The 22,409-nt window shown below is 38.2% G+C and overlaps 1 protein-coding gene across 1 annotated transcript in view; it reads right to left on the reverse strand.

The window, feature by feature from the left end:
- Positions 1-3,968: 3,968 nt before the first annotated feature.
- LOC126834164 (Krueppel-like factor 6) overlaps positions 3,969-22,409 on the reverse strand; it is a 138,863-nt gene continuing 120,422 nt past the window's right edge. The window contains 1 exon segment of the mRNA XM_050565905.1: positions 3,969-4,441. Coding sequence (XP_050421862.1) covers positions 4,263-4,441 — 179 coding nt within the window. The 3' untranslated portion in view covers positions 3,969-4,262.

Here is a 22,409-nt window from a genome sequence, read left to right on the forward strand (position 1 = left end):
AATCGCTTGTTTCGACTCAGTCTAATAGTCTGCCAGCCGTGCTATGTACACCCTACACCGTCGTATGCCGTGTGTTTCTGCAAAACATTTTTGGGGGTGACTACCGGCAGGGTGTCCCACGAGAATTTGATTGTTTCAAATTCTATTTTTATTTTCTCTTGGATTTATTATCGTACAGCCTGCGGATAATAACTATTTCAAAAAATTAGTTTCGAAAATACGTACCGTTTGAATTTAGTTTTTGGTCGAAATGATTATGTTGACAAAAAAAAAAACCAAAAATTTGAGTGGAATAATTGTTTTTTTTACTGAGTTACAGGCACGCCGTAATTTTATGATAACTTTTGGGGTGTTTTTTTTTTTTATTTTAAAGTGAAAAGAACTTTTAAATGTACTTTTTAGGTACAATTTCTTATCTATAGACTTGCTACATCGGTTCAACGATTCAGAATATACACTGTACCTATAATGACCAAGCCAGTCGACCGAGTTTGATTTTTTTTAAAACGGTCTCCTTAAACAGTGGCGAATCTAGGATTTATATCCTGGAGGCCCTGGGGTTAAACTACTGTTATAGCGGTTTCCCTCGCGGACAAACGTTTTATTTACTTACAAAAAAAAAGGAAAATCCGAGATGTGTTTTAAACCTTTTAACGTTTCCGCTTGCTGTACCGCCGGCTAAGAACTTTATGTGAGCGCCACAACAGAAACTGTCTGGGAGAGGACTAGTTAATTTTTTTGTTATTTTTTCCTGAACAGCAAAACACGTTGTGGAATGTTTCCTTAGCCGTGTCTAAATCTCCTGATATACATTCAGTTGTTGTCAGATAACACAAAAACAACACCATGCACACAATAGAATTAAGTCTTGGTAGGATAAATTCCGAGGAAAACAGGATTTACAAAAGAAGACTACCAGCACTACAGTAGTAAAAGAAAAATAAGAAATATAGCGACAAAACAAATATACTCTTTTTTAAAGTTTAATATTTTTTTCATTTTTTATTTTTTTATAGTTGACGATCAATAACAACAATGTATTTTTACCGACGTCGCAATAATAATAATAATAATAATAAAATCTTAAAATTTACAAAGTTTAAGCCAGGAAAAATATTAAACGAATAATAATAATATTATTATGCTATGTATGATGTATAATACATGTACATAGATAATATATTTCATCGGATGTAAGACAATAACATTATTCGCCAATCAATAGTTCAAAAATAAAAATTAAACGATATAATACATTTTTTTGTTTTTTTTTTTAATTTTACAATATATATATTATCATTATATAGTTCCAAACGGGGTTTTCTTAACACACTAATAATACTTTCATTTTGTACAAATTTAGGGTTGAAAGGAAAGAATAAAAAAAAAAAACAAAAAGTATTATTATTGAAACGTATAACAATGGAATAACTCTGAATTTACTTACACAATTATAATTACAACACATTTTTATGTCCCTTCGCGGTCTTATTGCAATTGACGAGATATACTTGTTTATTGGGACAATATACGTTAGACATTGTTAAGTTTTTGTTCTTACATTCAATTTTAGGTCTATTCAACTCTGATGGTCGTTAACAGTTCAAACAAAGAGTACGACGGTTTGATTTTTTCTACATTAAAATAATTCATTTTTTTTTTAAGCAGACAGCGGTCATAATAGTGTCTAGCGAATTGAATTATACAAGTATAATTGAATTTCGGTATTCTCTAGATTGAAAACGTTTTTTTTTTCAAAGTAATTAAAAGTAATAAAAATTTATTTTATTGAAAACAATTTTTTTTTTATAATCGGGGACAGTATATTGTAAGGTTTTCCTTAAACATATTCATATACATTTTTTTAACAAAACAAAATATATTATGTCATTAAACTAAATGATATTTAGTACTATTCATTATTCTAATGTAGCAGTAAAACACACAATATTCTAATAACAATAACGAAAAATAATAAATAAATAGAAACACAATAATATGGTTTTAGTGTTTATATTATATGTGGGCAACAAATAAATAAGCCCTATGGTGCAAAATCTATAGGCATGATAAACAATAATAATAATAATAATAATGATAATAATAATAAATATAATAATAGATAATAATAATAGTAAAAAATAATGGTAGATAATTTCAATTTTTAAATCCGCATAACAATAAATAATATTTTTTTTTCTCAAAGATATTTATAATATCAGGCTATCCTAATAATAAATAATAATATACGATCATCAAACGAATACAATTAAATAAGGAATAAATATATTGGATTTGCAACAAAAAGTAAAATAAAATAAATAAATAAAATTTAAAAAATATAAAATACCTAATAATATGTATAAGTAGATTACATTCATAAAAAAAAAACAAACAACAACGTTACGCATTATGCTTCGTTATATTATTATTTTTATTTTTTTTTATTTTACTGGCCCCATTTCGTACTGTAAAAAAGTAGGTACAAAGTTTATTAAAGTCGAATTAACATTATGGACATTTACCTTAAACATTTTTTATTTTTTTTGTTTTTTTATCCAATTCCGTGTACACTTGAAACTCCGAATAGTAAGGCATGCGTAAGCGTAATCAGATTTTATCATATATTATAGGGTCGATATTATTGAGGTTTATCGTTGGCAGTGGCTTTGCTTAATAGTCACGAATAATAATTGAGGTTGTTCGAAAGTATAAGTATAGTTTTGTTGGATAGCCAAAAACAAGACAAGATGCGCATAGTATAGGTAATAATTATAAGTATAATTCTGTAACGAAGAAAGAAAAACCCCCACAGAAATCAATTTTAACGACAATAAAAAATTTACACTTAAAAATGTTTTTTTTTTTATATTCATTAAAACAAAGTTAGTTTTAGGAATATTCTAAGTTCAAAAGAAGTGGAAAAAATGGTAAGCTAAAAACACACGCTGTCGACACAAGGTCGCAAGCTAACAGCGGGCGGGCGAACACAACATATAATTTTTATTTATCGGTTCTAAAAAATCAGTTCTATCAATGTATCAAATTAATTATAATATTTCGTCTAATACAATAATGAATTAAAACTATATTTATTTATTTATTACAAATTATCATAATAACATTTAATTATTTACACAAACTACTACATAGTATAAGCTATACAAAAAAAAGTATAGTATGTGAACCCATACAAAGTAATGTTTTAAAATCCCATCCCGCGATAATTATTTAAATGTATAATTTTTTTCTTATTATTCCAAACAATTTACTTAATTAGTTTATCATTTTATAAATTAACCATAGAATAATAATAATGAAAAACGTGTACACACACACACCCGGAAATATGTATTTTGTTTCAATATAATTTAAATAATCAAATAAACAACATTGGTTAACGATTTTTGATCATACGGCTCCGGAGTCGCTAATAACATTGACTTACAGCTAAACATACTTTATACAATATTTTTTATCGCGAGATAATAATACATATATATATATATATTTTATCGATAAGCAACTGCTGCAATCATCATATTATTTATGTTGTATACATTTATTATTATTATTATTATTATTATAATATTTACGCATCCGAAACACGATATAGTAAAAATGTAAAATGTTCGATAATTATATTTATATATGTACGTTTCCTTAAATGCAATATGTAATGCAACGTAATTACTTTGGTATTGTATGTATATATAATATATGCAACGTAATAGTATAATAAAATGAAAATATACACACACATCATATAAATTGTACGCGCGACGCGCTCGCGTTACTGGTAACGAAATAATATATAAACTCAATATACACACGTTATATAATATGTATATACATAATATTAGAAATAAGTTTAGTAATAATAATTTTATTTATTAGTTACAGTACGCGTTAAGCGTGTTTTATAATAATAATTAACACCCCGTTTTTCTTTGGGTGTAGATTTTTGCGGGGGGGGGGGGGGGTTTGGGCCGTGATTTTTTTTACAAAACCACAGCGGTGTACGTTTAAATGCGGCCGGGCAGTCATTACTCGACTGTTATTATTTTGCGCATCTCGGTTTAGTAAGTTTACCACACTACATAACATACACGGTGTATCCGACGATGCCGGAGTTAGTCGATCGTGTTCGGACGTGTCTCGTGTGCCTCGTGAACGTGTAGAGTGTATAGCAGCTGGGCGGGGCGGGGGGGGGGGGGGTGCGTGTGTGTGTGTGTGTGTGCGGTGTATGCGTGGGCGCTTGTTTAAGTGAAGTGCCGTTTCTTGTGCAGCGCCAAATGGTCGGACCTGGAGAAGCATCGCTCGCAGTGGCGGCACTTGAATGGTTTGGCGCCAGTGTGTTTGCGATAATGGCGGGTCAGCTCGTCCGACCGGGCAAAGCTCCAGCCGCAACCGATCCATTCGCATTTATACGGCTTTTCGCCTGTGGACACAAATAAAAAAACACAGACAATTAGTACAACACGCACGCGTTAATGGTTATGATAGCAACATAATAATATTACAAAACGCGCATCTCAAATCCGTACATTGAGTTAACATTATCGCTGTTGTTACATTACAAGGTAACCGAGACGAGATTACAAAAAAGCACAGCACGATTTTTTTTGACAACGTGCGGTAATAATAATAACGGTGTAATTTTTGCGGGGGAAAAGAAATAATACATAAACAACGTCCGACTATTGATTTTTAAATTACGGTGGTATAGTCCGTTCGACATAAGCTGTAACGGTCGAAAATGTCCAACAATTCACAATGTCGAGGAATCGCTTAGTCGTTCTGCGAGTACGACCAACTTCGACACCCCCAACCGCGAGACGGATGAGGGAATGTGAAAAAAATGTTTTGATTTTTTATTCCGGAATCGCGTTGGTCGCATAAAAAAAATACTAATTACTAGTCGATAGTAATTACTACGCGTTAATGGCAAAAGTATATGTATAAAAAAAAAAAAAGTTTAGACACGACTACAGTAAGGCAGACGGTCATTTTTCTTTTATCCGTTATGCCAATACAACTGTTTTCCGTTGTCTACAAAGTCTAACAAGCCCCATGATTATATTTAACAAAGTTGTTGAGCAAACTGAATTCAACTATTGCCCTTCGGAATTGGATTTATCAAGACGGTAATTATACACCGGTAATTAAATGGATGAATATTTGATAAGTAGATCTCAGCATTTTTCTTCTTTAAATAAAATAAAAACAATTATTATCAAGTTCAGAATATAGTTATAACATAAGTTGTAGAAACATGTCATAAAATATTGTTCAGATTTTTACCTCTTAACAATGAACGAACAAAGAAATAAATAAATAAATATAATACTCTGTTGTTTGGTAATATTTTGTCTGTCGGTTACATAATTATTTAATCCATTGTTTAGGCCGTATTGTAGTTAACATTTTTTTTTTTTTTTTTGATAATTACTGGAACGACTTTTTTCATAATTTATTCGATCAAAATTATGTCGACGATGAATAATTATACTTGTGAAATTATTCAAATAATATCCTACTCCGACACCGTAGCCCACCTGTATTGTACTTACTACTTAGTAATTACTAGCGATACACGGTATTCGTGTTGTTATAATAATATACCGTCACAACGGCTTCTTGGTCTCGCGATTTTCATTAGTATTTCTTCTGCGTCCGTTTTTAAAACAATATTTTTCAATTCGGGAAAGTTAATTTGTAACCTGAGCATACACCAAGCCAATGCACACGTTGCACGCGCGCAGGACAACCCGAGGTGGCGAATGTGTACACACGCAAATAATACAACATTCGAATTGTACACCAGCGACGGTGGTAAAATAAAGGTTTTTGTACAAACAGTGACTGAGTGGTTGGGGGGGGGGGCGACGGGTAGGTACGCTTATATCCAAATTGGCTGCCGTCCTACTCCGAAGGTATAGACGGGAAGACGGATAGACAGAGGTAATCCAAACGACGTCGGTGTTTTCTTACCAATACGACCCTCCCCCAAATACCGTCTCTCCTCTCCTTCGCCGAGACTACAACGACAATAATAATTTAGGCATCGCACACACACACACCATTGCCGTTACGATTGATCGATAATAACACACACGACATTGTCTGCAAAAGAAATAATCATCTAGATAAAAAAAAAAAAAAAAAAATACAAACTAACCCGCGAGTATACCTTTTCTTTTCTTTTTTTCCCCCTAGAGTAATATCCGCTCGGCTCGAAGACGCATTTTCGTCGCATCCCCCCATACGGATCCGTTTTTTTTTTTTTTTTTTACTCAGGTGAAATATTTATACCAAACGACCCTGTTTTTCGTGTTTTTATCCAACAGATAATCTTGACAGTAGTCCGCAAACACACACACACACAAGTATAGAGAACGACGCAGGTATTCTCCCTAAGTTTTGATGTTTTTCCGCACGAGATTTACAGGCGTTAAAATATCGCCGAGCCTACAACGACATGTGCCGCCGCGGTATCGTTTATTTTATTTCATTTATTTGCTCAAGAAATCGGCGAAGGACTTGGCATCGTCTTATAAGTAATAACAATAACGACGATCTCCTGTCGCGTTCGCGTGGGGCGGTTGAACGGGCATAATATATTTTTAACGGCCAGCGTTAAAATAATTATACTATTACTACGATTATGATTATGACTATTGCATGCCTATGTACGCGTTTGCCGGTATATGTACGTGTACACGGCCGAATTGCTTTAACACACTGGTGTAATACTCGACTGTTGGCGTTACATTAAAGCGGGGCAAAGTGTTTTTGTTTGTTCCACTCCCCTTACCAAGAAAACCGAGGACTCTCCTCTCCGCGACGCTCAGAAAACGACCGCCGCCTTAGTTGTATAGCAGCCCCGGTCGCGTCCCCACACTTCCCATTTGGCGCGGGGTCTTCCTGGCCGTTGCCTTTACTTATACTCGTTTAGGTGCGAGTGTCCCTGGTGAGAGGCGATAACGACAACACGGCCACGTCGACAATTTACCGGGAACGAGCGGGAGAGATTGAGGGGGGGAGAGGGGGGAGACGAAGTGGGAATATTCTAACATTAGAAGGACTCTCGCCGAGTGGTACCGGATAAACGAATGAATTGTAATTTAGTAGAGTACGTACCGATAATGACCATAAGGGGACCACCGATCGAAATGGCCAATAAAAGCCGGTCCGGCCGACTATTATTATTATTATAACGCAAAAGCTCCACTACATATTCTGCTCGACAGCCAGTGTACCCAAGCGGACCAGAGTCGTTGTAATTATTATAACAAGTGCTCGGTGGATGGTTATGGCCCATAGACGTTTATAACAATATTATTATAAATGTATAACAACGTTGCAGCCTCCAGTTTTCCTCGGTTTCTCGAGAAAGGTCACCTACTCAGCATTTCCACCCGAATGTCCTTTGCAACTATCTTTCAGCTGTATTATGTTTTGCTTCGACATTTCCTTAATTCTCCAAGTCAATTTGGCGAAATACATCAATTTACAATTGGTCTCAGTCGTACGGCCCCATCGATATGATTGCACAAAACTGGTCAAGTTGTAACAAAAACACAAGTGAATAGTAGAAGCGTCCTTATAATACTTATAATTAAATGTATATCAATAGTATGAATAGTATATTGATATTATGGTAGATTACAAATACTCAACCTGAAAAATAAATGTATGTATATTATGCTCGCGCACCTTTTTATAGAACTTGACTGAGACCGAGAGAAAATGCAAACAGTGAGCAAGGAAGTCTAAGATGGAATTGCAGCAATTGCTGTGCCAGATTTTTTTTTTTTTGTATCCTTCGGGAAACAGAAGATCCGGTAAGTATAGCCGTTTCACAATCGTCTGTTGCGCTATCAAAGCTGTGCAGCTCTACTGCAATACCTATTGTGGAATGACAAACATAATGGTTATTGTCGGATGGTAAACTAACGACTGCGGCCGTCTCTGGTTGATTTTGCAACAGTATAACGAACGAGTAACGTTTTACTTATTCTACTTACTGAACTGCGAGCATAAAACACAACATATTATTTTTAAAAAAAAAACTATAATATTATATATAATAAGTAGCGCTTTAAGTACAACACAAGAACGCAATATTATTCCGTCATCGCCGGTGCCAGGGTCTCAATCGATACTAACTCACAAGCGAGTGATCCAATAGATAGGCCAAAGAAAGCCGTTTGTTTTTTATAGTCGGAGAATTTTATTTTTTATCGAAATAGGTCGTTGGTATCAGTAACAACATAATATATTGATGTATTATTATTGCTGCGTTATAATGCAGTATACCGTGCATAGGACAAAACGACTTTCCCATTCCGGTCAACATAATAAGAGAAGCTCGTCAATCGGTCGTTGTAATGTGGCAATAATTATTGCGCAGTTGTTGTCGTCGATCCATCAATCAAACGCCGTTAAATTATTGACAATAATTATCAATCATTACAATAATAATTCCATAGAAAATAATACACCGACCACTAACGGGTTCCCGTAGAAATATATTATTAATACGACCATACAGTAGCTATGGTATACCGTTTTGTACATTATTATATCGCCTATATTATATAGATGTATATGTAAATGTAGCGATGCCGTCGATATCCTACTACTCGTGTCAAATAAATCAACGCGAAAATAATCGATTTTAAAATGATTTCATTGAAAAAAATATATATTTTTCAGAACGTCAAATAAAATATTATACTTCCAAGTATTTTCCACTAAACTTCGATAAATCCTCGTATGAAATATTCATAGTATTTAAATTGCTGTGTGGGAACTAGGCCGTATCTGTGCAGACGCTCCAAGCTCCGGCCATAATGATTACATGCACACGTGTAGAACTTAACCAGCATCAATCATTGCAGGGTAAATATTATCATAATAATAGTAATGTGATCTCGATCGATCGTTTAAAATCCGTCTCTCATCCGTTCTGCAGTACACGGGACCAGAGGCCGGTGACTAATATATTATACTATTATATTTATTAAATCCGAATACGTGCGGGTATCCGTGCAAACGCCAGCGTTAAAGAAAACTTTTCCCATTATAACTTTTTAGATTTAAACTGTCCGAATAATACTAGCCGACAGATGCTAACGTTGGAAGATTTTTTTTTTTTATTCGACGCAAACGCCAAAAGGATCTATTTACGGTGAATTTTTCGCCTCCTCCCCCAAATACGGGCTATCACCAATGAAAATAATAATTTGAAAAAAAAACTCCTCTAACTATACGAATATATTCTTTTTTTTTTTTAAAGACTTTTTAAGATTCGGCAAAATATATTTTTATTTTAAAACGGAAAAAAACTCCAGATGGAGTGTGTGTAAAATATGTGAAATGTATAAACCTACGAGTTTAAGAAATTGTATTGTAAAATATTTATTTCAGCGATATATTTAACAAGAATATATTATAATATTAAAAATGAAGTTATTATTAAAAACCAATGTAAGAAACAAAGTAAGTAATTTGTTTAACCGTTTTTTTTAATTCGAGTTCTATTCTGCGACGCTACCTAATTATTTTATTTCTCTGGTATCGTCATTTTCAAATAGCAATTACAGATATTTTTCGACTAATAAAATAAGCAAATAAAAATATGTTCAGTATATATAATTGTATCTAAATATTCGATTCAACATCGTTTTGTTTTTCTTTTTGGTAAAATTCAATACAACTACACAAATTACTGAGAATTCCATTTAAATATCCAAATGTTACATTGTTTATTTACCGAATGTTTTTCCATTATTAGTCTTATAAATTTAAGTACGTTTTATGAGTTTTCCAGCCAAATGGTAAATGCTCAAGAGCATATCATACAGCAATAGGAAAATGATAATGTTTCAAAAACATTTTTTTTGTTAAATAATTAAGAGAAAATATTTTAACAACTAAATTTTATACATTTCAATAAAATTTGTTTAATAAAAATGTTGTGTAAATATTTTTTTATTTTTTAATAACAAATAGGACAAGATTTTAATTTGTTTTATTTATGTTTAAATATATGTAAATAAAATATAGTTCATTATACTTTTTGCCTATCCTATCAACGTTGAACACCCGAGTCAATCACTCCGTCGCGCGTTAACAACAGATGCAACAGAGGCTATCGTTATTTTTATTTCCTGACGGATCGTTCAGTTGCAGTATTGGGCCGTTTTTCCTCAGCAAAGTAATCAACCCACTTTGTATCCGCTCCGGGTGAACATAAATAACACAATATATGTATACAAATAAAGTACAACGGCTGTATATAAATAATAATATACAACGTCGGTTCGCGAAAATCGGTACCAATCATCTGCTCGAAATAGGCCGCACTAGGGCGAAAAATCCAAGGGAAAAAAATGTTTCATATTTTTCGGTCTTCATTTTTCTCACACAGGCCGGCCACCCGTGGTCATCGAAACGAAAGAAATTCGAAAAGACAAAGACCCGTGCTCGGGCGTCAAGCCACGGTAACGTAGCTGTCGCTTTAACCGCTATGTATTTGTTAAAAAAATATATAATGTTGAAAATATATAAACCCATTGTCGTTGTGCTGCTGCGTTATACTATAATAATATGGTCGACGGGTGCCCATAATCTCACTGTCGCCGCGACGACACTCTATGACAGAAGAGAGAGGGACGGACGCTATATTCTCTCGATCTCTCTTTGTTATCATTTTTATTATTTCGTCATTTTTGAACGGAATTAACTTTTCCGAAATCAACGAAAACGGTAAGAAAAAATAACGTCCGACCCGAGCCAGACAACCCCTCCTTGCCCGGAAAGTTTGTCCCGGGGTTGTTGTCGGTCAGTTTCGAGTTTAAAACACATCCCAAAATAGTTGCTGGCCGTTGCCTTACACGTCCCGGTCACACACGACCACACGGCCGTGTCCCCAGGTGACCGTCCCTACCGCAAGTACACCCAACCCTTGTAGCAGATCGAAAACTTCTCGTTATATCTTCAACTGGCACCAAAAGAAAACCTCTCTCTTATACGACTGTGTCGATCCCTTGATAATTACACAAGAGGTCACACACTCGACCGCTATAACCCATCACACGATAGAATTTCCAAAAGCTATAAGTTCCATCATATTTTAGAACAAACAGGTCGATATAGTTACATTATACAGCTTTTCTTTTTGAACTTTGTCATGTTCAAAAAGTATGTATTGTTTTTGTTTTTGACACTATCAAGTAAACGTATCGATTGAGTATCAGTTGTCTAATAATCTTACTTTTTGTATTTTGCACAATTCCTGAGTACAAGAAACATGCATTTTTTCGCGATTTTGATAGCAATGTCTACACAACTTTGATGCAATCTGTATTATTAACATGTTAATATTAGTGTTTAAACGAAAACTAAAATGTCGACCAGGAAAAGATGACCAACACATATACATTGGTCACGGTAGTGATGTTTTGCAACGGCATGGCATAATATTATGCATTTGGCACCGGCTACCCCGCAAGAAATATGTTTCCAACTATCCTGGACAGTCAACCCCCGTTGTCGGTCTGAAGTTTATAATACAGTTACGTCTAAGTAATTAAAATAGCGTTACGGATACCGTGAAATGACCGCACTATACCGTGACTACATCTACTCTTTGCTGCAGTGCACAACGTCATATAATATGCGGCGGTCGTTGGTCTGGCGAAATAAAACTGCCCGCCGCCGTAATGACCGGTTAAATAAATCCTCGTACATAATACATGCGACACCCTCGGGTAAATTATCGAGTCGGAGGCAAAAAACTCGAGTGGCGTTTCTTTTTCCTCGGCCCCTTATCTATTTGGAATGCAAGGCGGCGCACGCCAATACCGGCAGTCTAAGAAACGTGATCTGTTTTTGAACGTTATACGACGACGGCGGTGGCGGCAGTGATGGTGGTGGTATACCTCCGGTCTTAAGAAACCCTCCTCGGCAGAGGGATACGAACGAAGGCTTCTTGGCAATTTGTCATCAGAGGCATTAAATACGCGCACATAATATATGTACATACATACATACATATATATCTACAATAAACATCCATATGCGCGGCTGCCGTGATAAATAACACACAACGTGCTGGCAACAATTATAATTAGTATACAATGTATACCTAATATTTAGTCGGCCGATGATTATTGGAACAAAAATCCAGTCATCCAGAAGTGAAGGAGAATATAAGAAGGGGGTGGTGTTTTGGTGGCGGAGGCGAGGGGACGGAGTTGTAAGGTTTTAGCCGAGCCACACAATTGAACAGCTTCTCACCGTCTCTCCCCTTCCGAGTCACCACCACACCACAACCGCCGCTGTTTTCGGAAAGCCTATTAATATTTAAGCTCTTTAAACGAAACGCCTATGTATAAATGTTATTAACATAAATTACTTTTGGACAATTCTAAGCCGGTCTCGGATACACCGACCGCCGTGTAAGCGTCCGCGGCGAGTATGCTAAGTCGCTCCGAGGGCTTTTGCGTCTCGCCATACGCTCGGTTTACCCGCAAACAACAATATTATAGCTATGTGTATTTTGATAAAGCCATACTCATCGCGGAGTCGAGTGTGATCCCTTGGTTAGTTTTTTATCCAGACTGTCTTGCGGAGCGCAAACACAATATAAAGAGCCGGTCATATAATTTACCAGATCACTAACAAACACTGTCATCCGGGTTGGCCCCTTGTTTAATATTTTCGTCGCGTCAGCCAACATCGTCGACAACAACGGCCGCCGGACTATCAATCACGAGATATGCCGGGCAGAACGGCAGCTTTACTGTTACTGGCGTACATAAGGAGCACCGTAGGATTAAATGCAAGGGTGGGCGAGAGCTTCCCTCGGGATTTTATTTTATTTTTTCCGAGTACAAAGGCCCGTCGTCTTGGCCGTACTCATTAATTACCGTTTCCCGAGTGCGCGGGTCAAAGCAAAAGGTACCACGGCCGTCACGCGAAAAAGGAATTAGTAATTACCGGGTCTCGTCGTCGTTTAAAGCGATCAAAATATACATATAAAAGAGTCGGCCGAGACAAACACTGTCTGTCGCTGCTTTGAAGTCCATACGTTTCACACAAGGACACAAAGACACGTGGTTATTATTAGCATGTGATGGGTCCTAACCGTTGACGGGCGCCGAGGAACATCCCAAAAACAGTATAGGTTTTTTTGTCACTTTCATGATACTATTATCCTCCATCGTTTACGTATTCGTGGGTGTACTCTGGGCAATTACAAGCTTGTCTGGTGCGCGACCGTCAATGGACGAACCAACCCCGGCGGCATCGTGTTTTAATTTTCGTTCACGCTGCTTAAGCTCGAGGGCTAGTGGGTAGTACAGCAAAGAAAGGCGGCGCACTTTACCTCGTCCCAGACGAACGCTAATTAAAACCTTCGTAGCGCACCTTTATTCAAACATTCTGAAAACCGACAATATGGGTTTTGTGTAAGCTGACAGCAAGACGACGTGACCGTTATAATCATCGCAGGGTTTTGCAGTAATGAACCTCAGCTAATAGAAGCAGCGACATACATGGTTGAAGGCCGAGATTAAAGTTGTGGTTTCATCGATAAGTTTGTTTTGGTCACGAGCACGAGGGCCGAGGCGCGAAGAATAGATTTTTAAGTAGCGCAGTGCATTAATGTTTTCCACTGTGGAATATATTAAAGTCATGAAAACTGACGGCAGTAAGTAAGAGATTAATGAAAAACGATGGCAAGATTAAAACGAGCCAACGATAGATTAATGGAATCGAAACGCCCACGTTTTACGCCTATTTAAACTGGAATCTCGTTGAATGTGTTTATGTCCGCTTCTTATTTCCAGTTCAACGATTAATATACTGGTCCTGACTGAAGGGTACGATGAACTAACTTTAAAAGCTAAACTATCTCTGAAAGCACACGGGAGGCTTCAAAGATGGTATCAATAAATGTTCCGTTGATAACAACAATACCGTCGAATGGCGGCAGTAGGTCGGAAACGATACAAGTTTTCAACAGAAGCCGTCAGAAAAAGTTATATTTAGTGGCCAGTGTCCTCTATTGCCTAAACCCGAATCGATGGTATTACTTTTTGCATCCCATTTTATTGTCCATTTCGTTTGACCCCTAAACCGAATTTTCCAGCTTTATGGCTTTAATGTAATTTAGGCTTTTGTAAAACAACAAATCGTAATTTATAATATTGAGATTTGTTAATTCAATTCATCTTTATGTCTAAATAATGTGGGCTCTAAAGAATCAGACAATAACAGTATCAGTGCATGAAAATAATATAATTGGCTACCAAGTGGCCCAATTCACTCGGTATCTTACGAAGCAACGTCTTCTTAAATTTTGCTGGTTTCATTCGTCCACCACAGATTCCTACGCCTCGATTCATCGTTATAGGGAGGACCCAGCTTAAGATGCACGGCACCGTATCCCGCAGGATTACCACTCCAGCACAACGGAAATATTCTCCCCGTACCATGTTGTTTTCACCCTCGCTCGAACGACTGTTGACCTCTAAATCCGACTTAACTGCCGACCGATGTCGAAACAACTTTCATGGCTTTCGCACGGTTCGGACTGCGACCTCAGTGCAACAGACATACTTAACTATCCCCCAAATGCGGTTGGTGCGGAGAGAGGGAGGATCTCGTGCAATTATGCTTTCCCAATCAGTTTTCTCTTTCTTTTTTTACAACGATTGTTCGCCATGAATTATAAATACCATACGCACATCCGAAACGCTTTACACGCGGTTCACCTTTCCCTCAAACACACTAACCGCCCCACGTCGTAACGCTGTTAATGTTTGTGCACCATAATCCCGTCCTGTGAAGCGAATACACTTTGCACGCGACTCTCTTTGTATGCTCGTCGGTTGTGTATAATATAAGCCGTTGAACAATGTGTTGCCGTTCTTAGAAACGGCGTTTCGCATTGTCTCCGGGTACAGATAGTACATTACGATACACTTAACATATCAACAAACGCATACGCAAACTGACAAAACGGAGAGGTGGCCAAATTTAATTCATGGACTACAAGGGAAATGTTATACCGCCGGCTACTGCAGCAGCGGTATTATATAGGAGTACACTATATTTGGCGTGTACGACATCTAATATATATTATATACATGCATAGTATACATTTACATATTGTTATTTGGCGCGGTACATATTACACTGTGGCTGTGACTGTCGTTAGGGAGGAGGAGGGGGGGGGGGTGGGTAGTCGAGTACGACAGTTTTTGGAAATTCTATTATGGCACCGCGTGAAAGCGGGGCGAGAAAGGGTTTTAATATCCCATAAAAACCGAATCCATTAAACGTAAGATAAACGTTTTTTTTTTCTTTCTTGTTTTTTCCCTCTGGGTTCCCTTTCAAAATGCTTGTTCTTATGTAATATCGTCGTGTTGTTTTATTGACGGTTCGCTCTTCACCAATAACTTTTACATACTATACATAATACATACAATATTGTTATAATAATTTCGCTTACATTGCTGGGGTTTATAAATTTTAAATGCGGAATTTATTTGTATAAATCGTTCATGTTAAACGCTTGGAGCACTTTCGATGCGATGTTCAAAAAATAAAATATATTAAAACACATACAGCCGGGTCGACTTTAAATAACATTATTGGATTGGTTTTCTTCTTCGGCAGCCATCGAAGTCAATCTACCATCAGCGCCCAAAAGTTTTTAACTGAACGATAACATTGTACTTAACTCGCTCAAATTTATCGGAGTACATTTTATCTCCAATGTTTGTTTTTTCTTAATTAAAACTATTGACATTTTTTTATCAGATAGCATTTCTCGGTTGACGGTCGGATTAACTAGATAGACCAAACTTAATTAATCAATAATGGTAAACAATTCAGTATAATGGATATTACAAAAATAACAAAAAACTTTTGTCCAATTTCCCCAAGCAGAACATTTTATCGCAATTAAAACCTCTAAACCGGCATTAAGTTTATTGATTATTATTGATAGATGCGCAATACAAATAACCATTAGTTAACAAGATGTTTGTAACAGTCTAGGTATTAGACATTCGCTATTAAGTTCGCATAGCACTCTTTAACAACGACTAAACCGTAGGTACACTACCGTTTGGATTTGATGTTGCCAAAACTATTGATTTCCGCAACGCACCCCAAACGACTATGACTTATCTGAAAGTACCGAGAACATTGGCACAATTTCGGCCGGTCGAACTTTCACAATAAATTACATTTCACGGGCTGCTGCTTTTAGAATCCTAACTGAACAATGAACACACACACACAACGGTGGTGGTAGTCGCGGTTAACGTTATTTGAATATTTTAAAGTAATCGACTAGCGGCACACGGCAGTGGAATGCCCGGTCCTAATTACATTGTGATTTATGACGAGCAGCGGTCTGGTCTACTGGTACATAACACAAATATATATACAAATATACACATACACGGGACCCGGACATGAACAACAGTGGGCATCGCCAACCACCGTAACCGTGTTTACAGCTCTGCATTTTCCACTAGTCTCGTTATTTCATGGCTTAGCCGAAAGGGTCCGGGGGTATTATTTTATATACAAGCGTATGACAGAACGATAGAGAGAGAGAGAGAGAGAGAGAGAGGAGAAAAAGAGGAAACGATATTATTTTAAATGACCACATCCAAAAACAGGGGAACGTATATAGCTCTAGTCGGCGGTCTAGCTTGAATCGAAAAAATTCAGGGGAAGGTCGGGCGTGCGCAGATGTCGAACTCGCGCACAGTACACACACATACATACATACATACATACATACTCACAGTGACACGATGGCGGAGGATGGGGGTAGGGGAACGGAGGGGTACCGGCAGGAAACAATGACAGTGTCGGGGAGCCCGAATGAAAAATGACAGTTGACCGTAGTTCTTCTGTCGTCAATCAAAATGTCACTGCGGCCTCACACCATAATGTATAGAACGACAACGGCACCCCCATCGCTCAATGTTCCTCCGGGTTTGCGGCCAGTCTTCTCCACGGCACCCGTGCACCACCGCCGCGACCACCTACCCCGCGCGGGTAGGTTCGTACCCGGAACCGCCCGCGCGCGCCCGTCATCGCAAAGCTATACTGGCCTTTAATTAGACCCTGCGTGTCTGCCGCGGCCAAAGGACGGTGCGGAGGCGGAGCTGGTTTTGAAACGGGATTACGTTGGCTGTCCCCTAGATAAAACCTTGTCGGACAGTTCATAACCACAACACTGCCGTCAGGGCCGCCGAAGGGAACAACACAGCAGACGTAGGATTTTTATTTTCCATTAGCTAAAAACTAATGGAAAAAACGGAGGGCAAAGAAATAATAATAATAACGTCCGAAACAAAGTTACAAGCTGAGTAACTGCAATACGATATTATAATATATAATATCCCTGTGCGACACAACGTCGAAATTAAATTTAACATAAAAGAACAGCAGAATTATAATGGTAATACATAATTAATTTACCGGAATCCTTGCCCGGACTATCCCGTCTCAAGCCTACCCCGTAGGCGTCATTGATCTCTTATAAAAATGATATACTTTTCAAACACAACGAAAACGCACAATAGCGGGGTAAGAATTTTTTGAAAAATTAAAATATTTTTAAAAAGCGAGACTCATTTGCTTTGACGGTTGGCGTTTGAATGGTAAACGACACTCGGCTCCGGAGCGATTCGAACAAGAAAATGAATTTATCCAAGCCGTACGGTTAACGTCACGGGACGTAAAACCAAAACAGATCAACTCCACTGTACAAAAAAAAAAAAAAAACGACTATACGATAATGTATATTGAAAAAAGAGAGAGAATTCAAGGTAAAGGGGGACAAACTGAAATCCGAATTTCCGATTTAACTTGAAAAAAGGCTCGGGTCGCTCCAGGGTAAATTTCTACACGGAATATAAATAAATAAATTACACCTACACACACACACACACACATCCTACACTTACTTCAAGAGGGTATACAATAAGCGTTTCTTATTTGATTTTCAAAAAGCGTTCGAAAGTATCGGGAGGGATGGGGGGGGGGGGGGGTGAGTGAACGATCCGATACAAAACGACGCTTACATAGCAAACGAAGCAAATCACAGTATACATGTATATATATATGTAATAATAGTAAACCGTCGTCCACACGGCGATCTGGAATTGTGCCAAACCTTCCTGGTGAGCGAGCAACGGGCCTAAAACACATACTAAGAGTATAGAATACATTCAATACACGATCTGCACACGCTCACTTGCATGCGAATATAATGGCGCATCGCAGCAATATTGCAGAGCCCAAAAGTTTTAGCACAATTGTTTTCCCTCGGCCCAACCGCGGCAGGTGGCGGTGAACTAAGTGGCGGAGGGGGGGGGGGTCATTTGGAACGAAGCCCTGACGTCAAACGATGATTAGACATAATAAGACCCCACGTGGCAATAATAATATATACGGTATAATATAGTGTTTGAAATAATAAGAACCGGCAAAATATGTTTACAGGAAATCGGACATTGTTCACACAAGTGTTTTTCCTAATTATTATAAATAATTTATTTTCAAGGAGCCCAACGAATAATATACTTTTTTTAACGTGTTTTACACTCGAGTTACAGAGCATTTTAAATATTTTTAAACTGCCCTTTGCCAGACGTCGTCCGGTTTGTCCGCTGTAGCTCCTCTGATGTTGTTGCTGCTGAACAAACTCCTTGTGTATTGTGTACGTATACACCCGTGTCTTTTTAGTAACGATCACGATTCGATAGACGACAACGAGTGAACCGAATAGACGGATTAGGTCGGCGGTAACACGGTAATCGCGAACACGACGTTTCGAATTAGTTAATTTAGTACACAAAGAGTACTTCTAAGGATCGCCCGGACAAACGATAGACACGGACCGCAAAAGCTTTTCAAACGAGGATTATTATATCTACTACAACGACCGGTGGCGGTGGCACGCGGTCACTGTCAGAATTATTACAATACAGTACCAAAGTATATATTTATATTGGATAACCGAATCAATGTAGTAAACTGTTCAACGACCTTTGAGTCACGAATATCGTTAAAATGCAATATAATCGATTCGCCGTAATAATAAAACCAACACGATAGCGACAGCGCTTCATAACGTTGGTATTTTCAGTTTGAAAATCATAAACTCGTCGTTAGCGTTGTATTACTTTTAAAATGCAATGCTCATACAATAGCATTAATGATCAGTATGAATATTAGGATATATGTATATTGCACGGTAAAATATGTGTGTGTAACATTTTAGCTTCGTTCGAGTGAACGTTTCTAGAAAGGAAACATAGTATTTTCATTCGGACCGAATCGCTTTTAATGGATTTACATTGACAACGTGTTGATAATGATTTAACATGACTAACACAAGGAAACTGCGAATGAAACAAAATCCGGTTTTGTTTTGCGATTCAACTCAAACGTCATTTACCTTGGCGTCACTGAACTGAAAACGTAAGGCTCTATTACAAAGTGACAATTGGTCGGTTTTGGACGGAAAATGTATACCAACGTGCCCCAACGAGCGGCACATTTGACCGGTTCGCCAATGTATAGCCAACCCCAAACATGTTATTAAATTATTTTTTGCATTGGCGATGGAACAAGTGATTAAGCCTCCCATGACGAGCTTTCTTTGATTTCTTAATAGTCGAGTCGAGATTCTTCTACGAATTTTTCTTAAAAGAAAACACGTTTTGCGATTTTATCTTTCTCGATAGTAAATAGTGTGCCTATGTCGTCGCCACCGATAAAAGAAATAGCAATACAAATTGCGGTATCTTAACAATATGTGGACACGTACAACCAAAATATGTTCAATTAATGTTGGACGCAAAGAACGTTGGTTACTTTCCAAGAAAATGTGCTATTCGCGCGCTGGTGTTTACAGATATTCAAGGAACAAATGAATCGGGTAAAGACTATTATTTTAAATCAAATTTGTTTTCCCAGATGGACATTAGCCTCGACTGAGTAGTCTCGTGGCCGCATCGAAATAACTTTGCCGATTCGAGCGGTGACGAGGCGACGGAAAGACTCCGAAAAACGAACGCGCTTATGGTTTAAGAGCGTACCCTTTGCGCGTGGACGGTCGTTGAAAACCAAAAACGGCCTGGGGAAAACAATAGTAGTTTTATCATAACGAGTTGGTCGTGACGAAAAAGGTCGTAACCTTAAAACGAATAGGCGGAGGATTTGTTATACAAGCGGCTGCGGTCACGTCTTCAGAAATTAAAGCATAAAACAACGACGGCTGTGAAAATAAACGTAACGGTTATGATAGGCACGAGGAAGACGTTCAACGTGTTTTTGACTTGGCTTGGACGACGACGGGACAAGTGCTTAAGTTTCGGTCCACCGGCCAATCGTGAACGCTCGAATAATTTATATTCCGAAAATATACCGCCAGTAATTCGCATTCGTCGCGCGACAAATAGTTATGCAAATACAATTAGACGACTTCACTGTCGACCAGTGGAAAGCCCGAGGCGAAACGGACAAAACTTCAGCGACTTAAAAAGGTGAATTAATAACATTTTTAAAAAAATGTTCATTTCCGGAACATACAAAATCGGCACGTCCGTGTTTTAGATAAAGTTTTTTTATGTCTTTTCGTTTCTTGGAAAACCTTACACGGTTAACGACGAATATTTTTTTTTTTTATACGGCGCGCGTCTAGCCTGCCGCTTCGGGGTGTCTTTTTCTAATGAAATTATTAACGACGTACTGTAAATATTCAATACATAGACAATAGATTTAGTGCAATTTTCGTTCCTGTGGCGAGAACACGTCTAGACGTGAAGGAAACCATCCTCCTCCTGTTCTTTTTGCTTACATACCAGAACCTGTGAAAATAACAACTTATACAAATATATAATAATATGTGTGTACCGTTGAAATCGCACAAAGCGTCGGAGACGTAACGACCTACAGCAAAGGGCATGTGCGAGATAATCGTAATGGTTTTTGGCGGCGGCGGTGGAAGTAGCTGTAACGGCGGTCGTTAGAGGAAGAACTTGGCGAATCGTCGTCATCGTATAGGCACGCTCATAATAGCACAACAATACCGCCGCGGTCGTCTATTTAACACACAGCGGCCGCCTCGTCTAATCGCCGTCATATTAATGGCGAATCGCTCCTATTGTTTTACCAGCTCCGTCGACCTCTCTTCTTTTCATCGTCGCGCTAACCCCGAAAACCGCATTTTGGCCCATTTCGCCGCTACAGCCCTCCCCCCGTTGCCTTCCCCTCGTCCCGCCTTAAATTTCCTTCTAATTATCGACGACAAAAGCGACAACAAACACAAACAGTACTGATCGGTCGAAACCACCGCCGTCGCCACCCGCCGCCCATCAGCATGACAATAATGTATTATGTTTAACACACAAAAGGAGCAGAGTGAACACGTTTAATTGCGACAGCGGCCCGATCCTACGAGGCGACCGCGTCTGAACGACCTCGACAAAGACATTAAATAGGCAGCCGGCTTAACTCTTTTTGTCAGGCCAAATAAATAGCACGTTGGCCAAATGACTATCGCACCCCGCATAGGCGTAATCCTGTAAGGGAGAGTGCAACGGAAAGTATAATTTTCATCCAGACGCTTTTTTTTGTTTAGCCTCTTGCCGTAAACGAGGAAAAAATAATTTTCACAAGAGTTGCACTGGCCAGCTGTAATTTAAGTCTCTATATTTTTGAGTGTTTTATTTATTTAAAACAATGTTTGGATTCGAGCAGTCATCGATAGAACGATTAGAAGTTTTGCATAAATATGAAGTTTAAAAAGCGGTTTAACTGTGCGAGTCACTCAACCGAGTGCATTGTTCCGGGAAGATGCCGCTCTTCTGTCAGGGTTGCATCTAGACACGATCCGCCACCGTCGATAACGTTTTACGATTACCAGCAAAGCGGCGCGGCGGTTGCACGTGATATTTTATACTCTTGTTGTAAATGGGTCGGCCGTTTAATTAAAATTTCATTATATATTTGCGGCGGCGGCGGGCGTCAAAGTTTCGCGGAGAGCGTTTTATTAAAATATATATATATATATATAATACTTCGCCTCACGCGTAGCGAGCACTTCTGGCCCGGAAAACGAAAGGGTTAAAGTAATAATAAAATACAAAACGGAACGCGTTCTCACGTACTTCGGGAGAGGGGGTCATGCAAGGCCGGTCCGAGCTCTATTTTCAAACGGAACCAGATGGTATTTTGCCGGGCGTTCGATGGGGGGGGGGGACGGCGGAGGGTGCACGAATAGTAGAACGCGCCGGAAGTCCGCAGACTTAGCGACAATGATAGCGGCAGTCAAACCGTCCACTGCCGGATCAATA

Source organism: Adelges cooleyi, unplaced genomic scaffold, assembly GCF_023614345.1.
Source record: "Adelges cooleyi isolate 19-005CV unplaced genomic scaffold, UGA_ACOO_1.1 ACOO_flye_CR_arks_rails_tigmint_CR_PRNA_21, whole genome shotgun sequence".
NCBI lineage: Eukaryota > Metazoa > Arthropoda > Insecta > Hemiptera > Adelgidae > Adelges > Adelges cooleyi.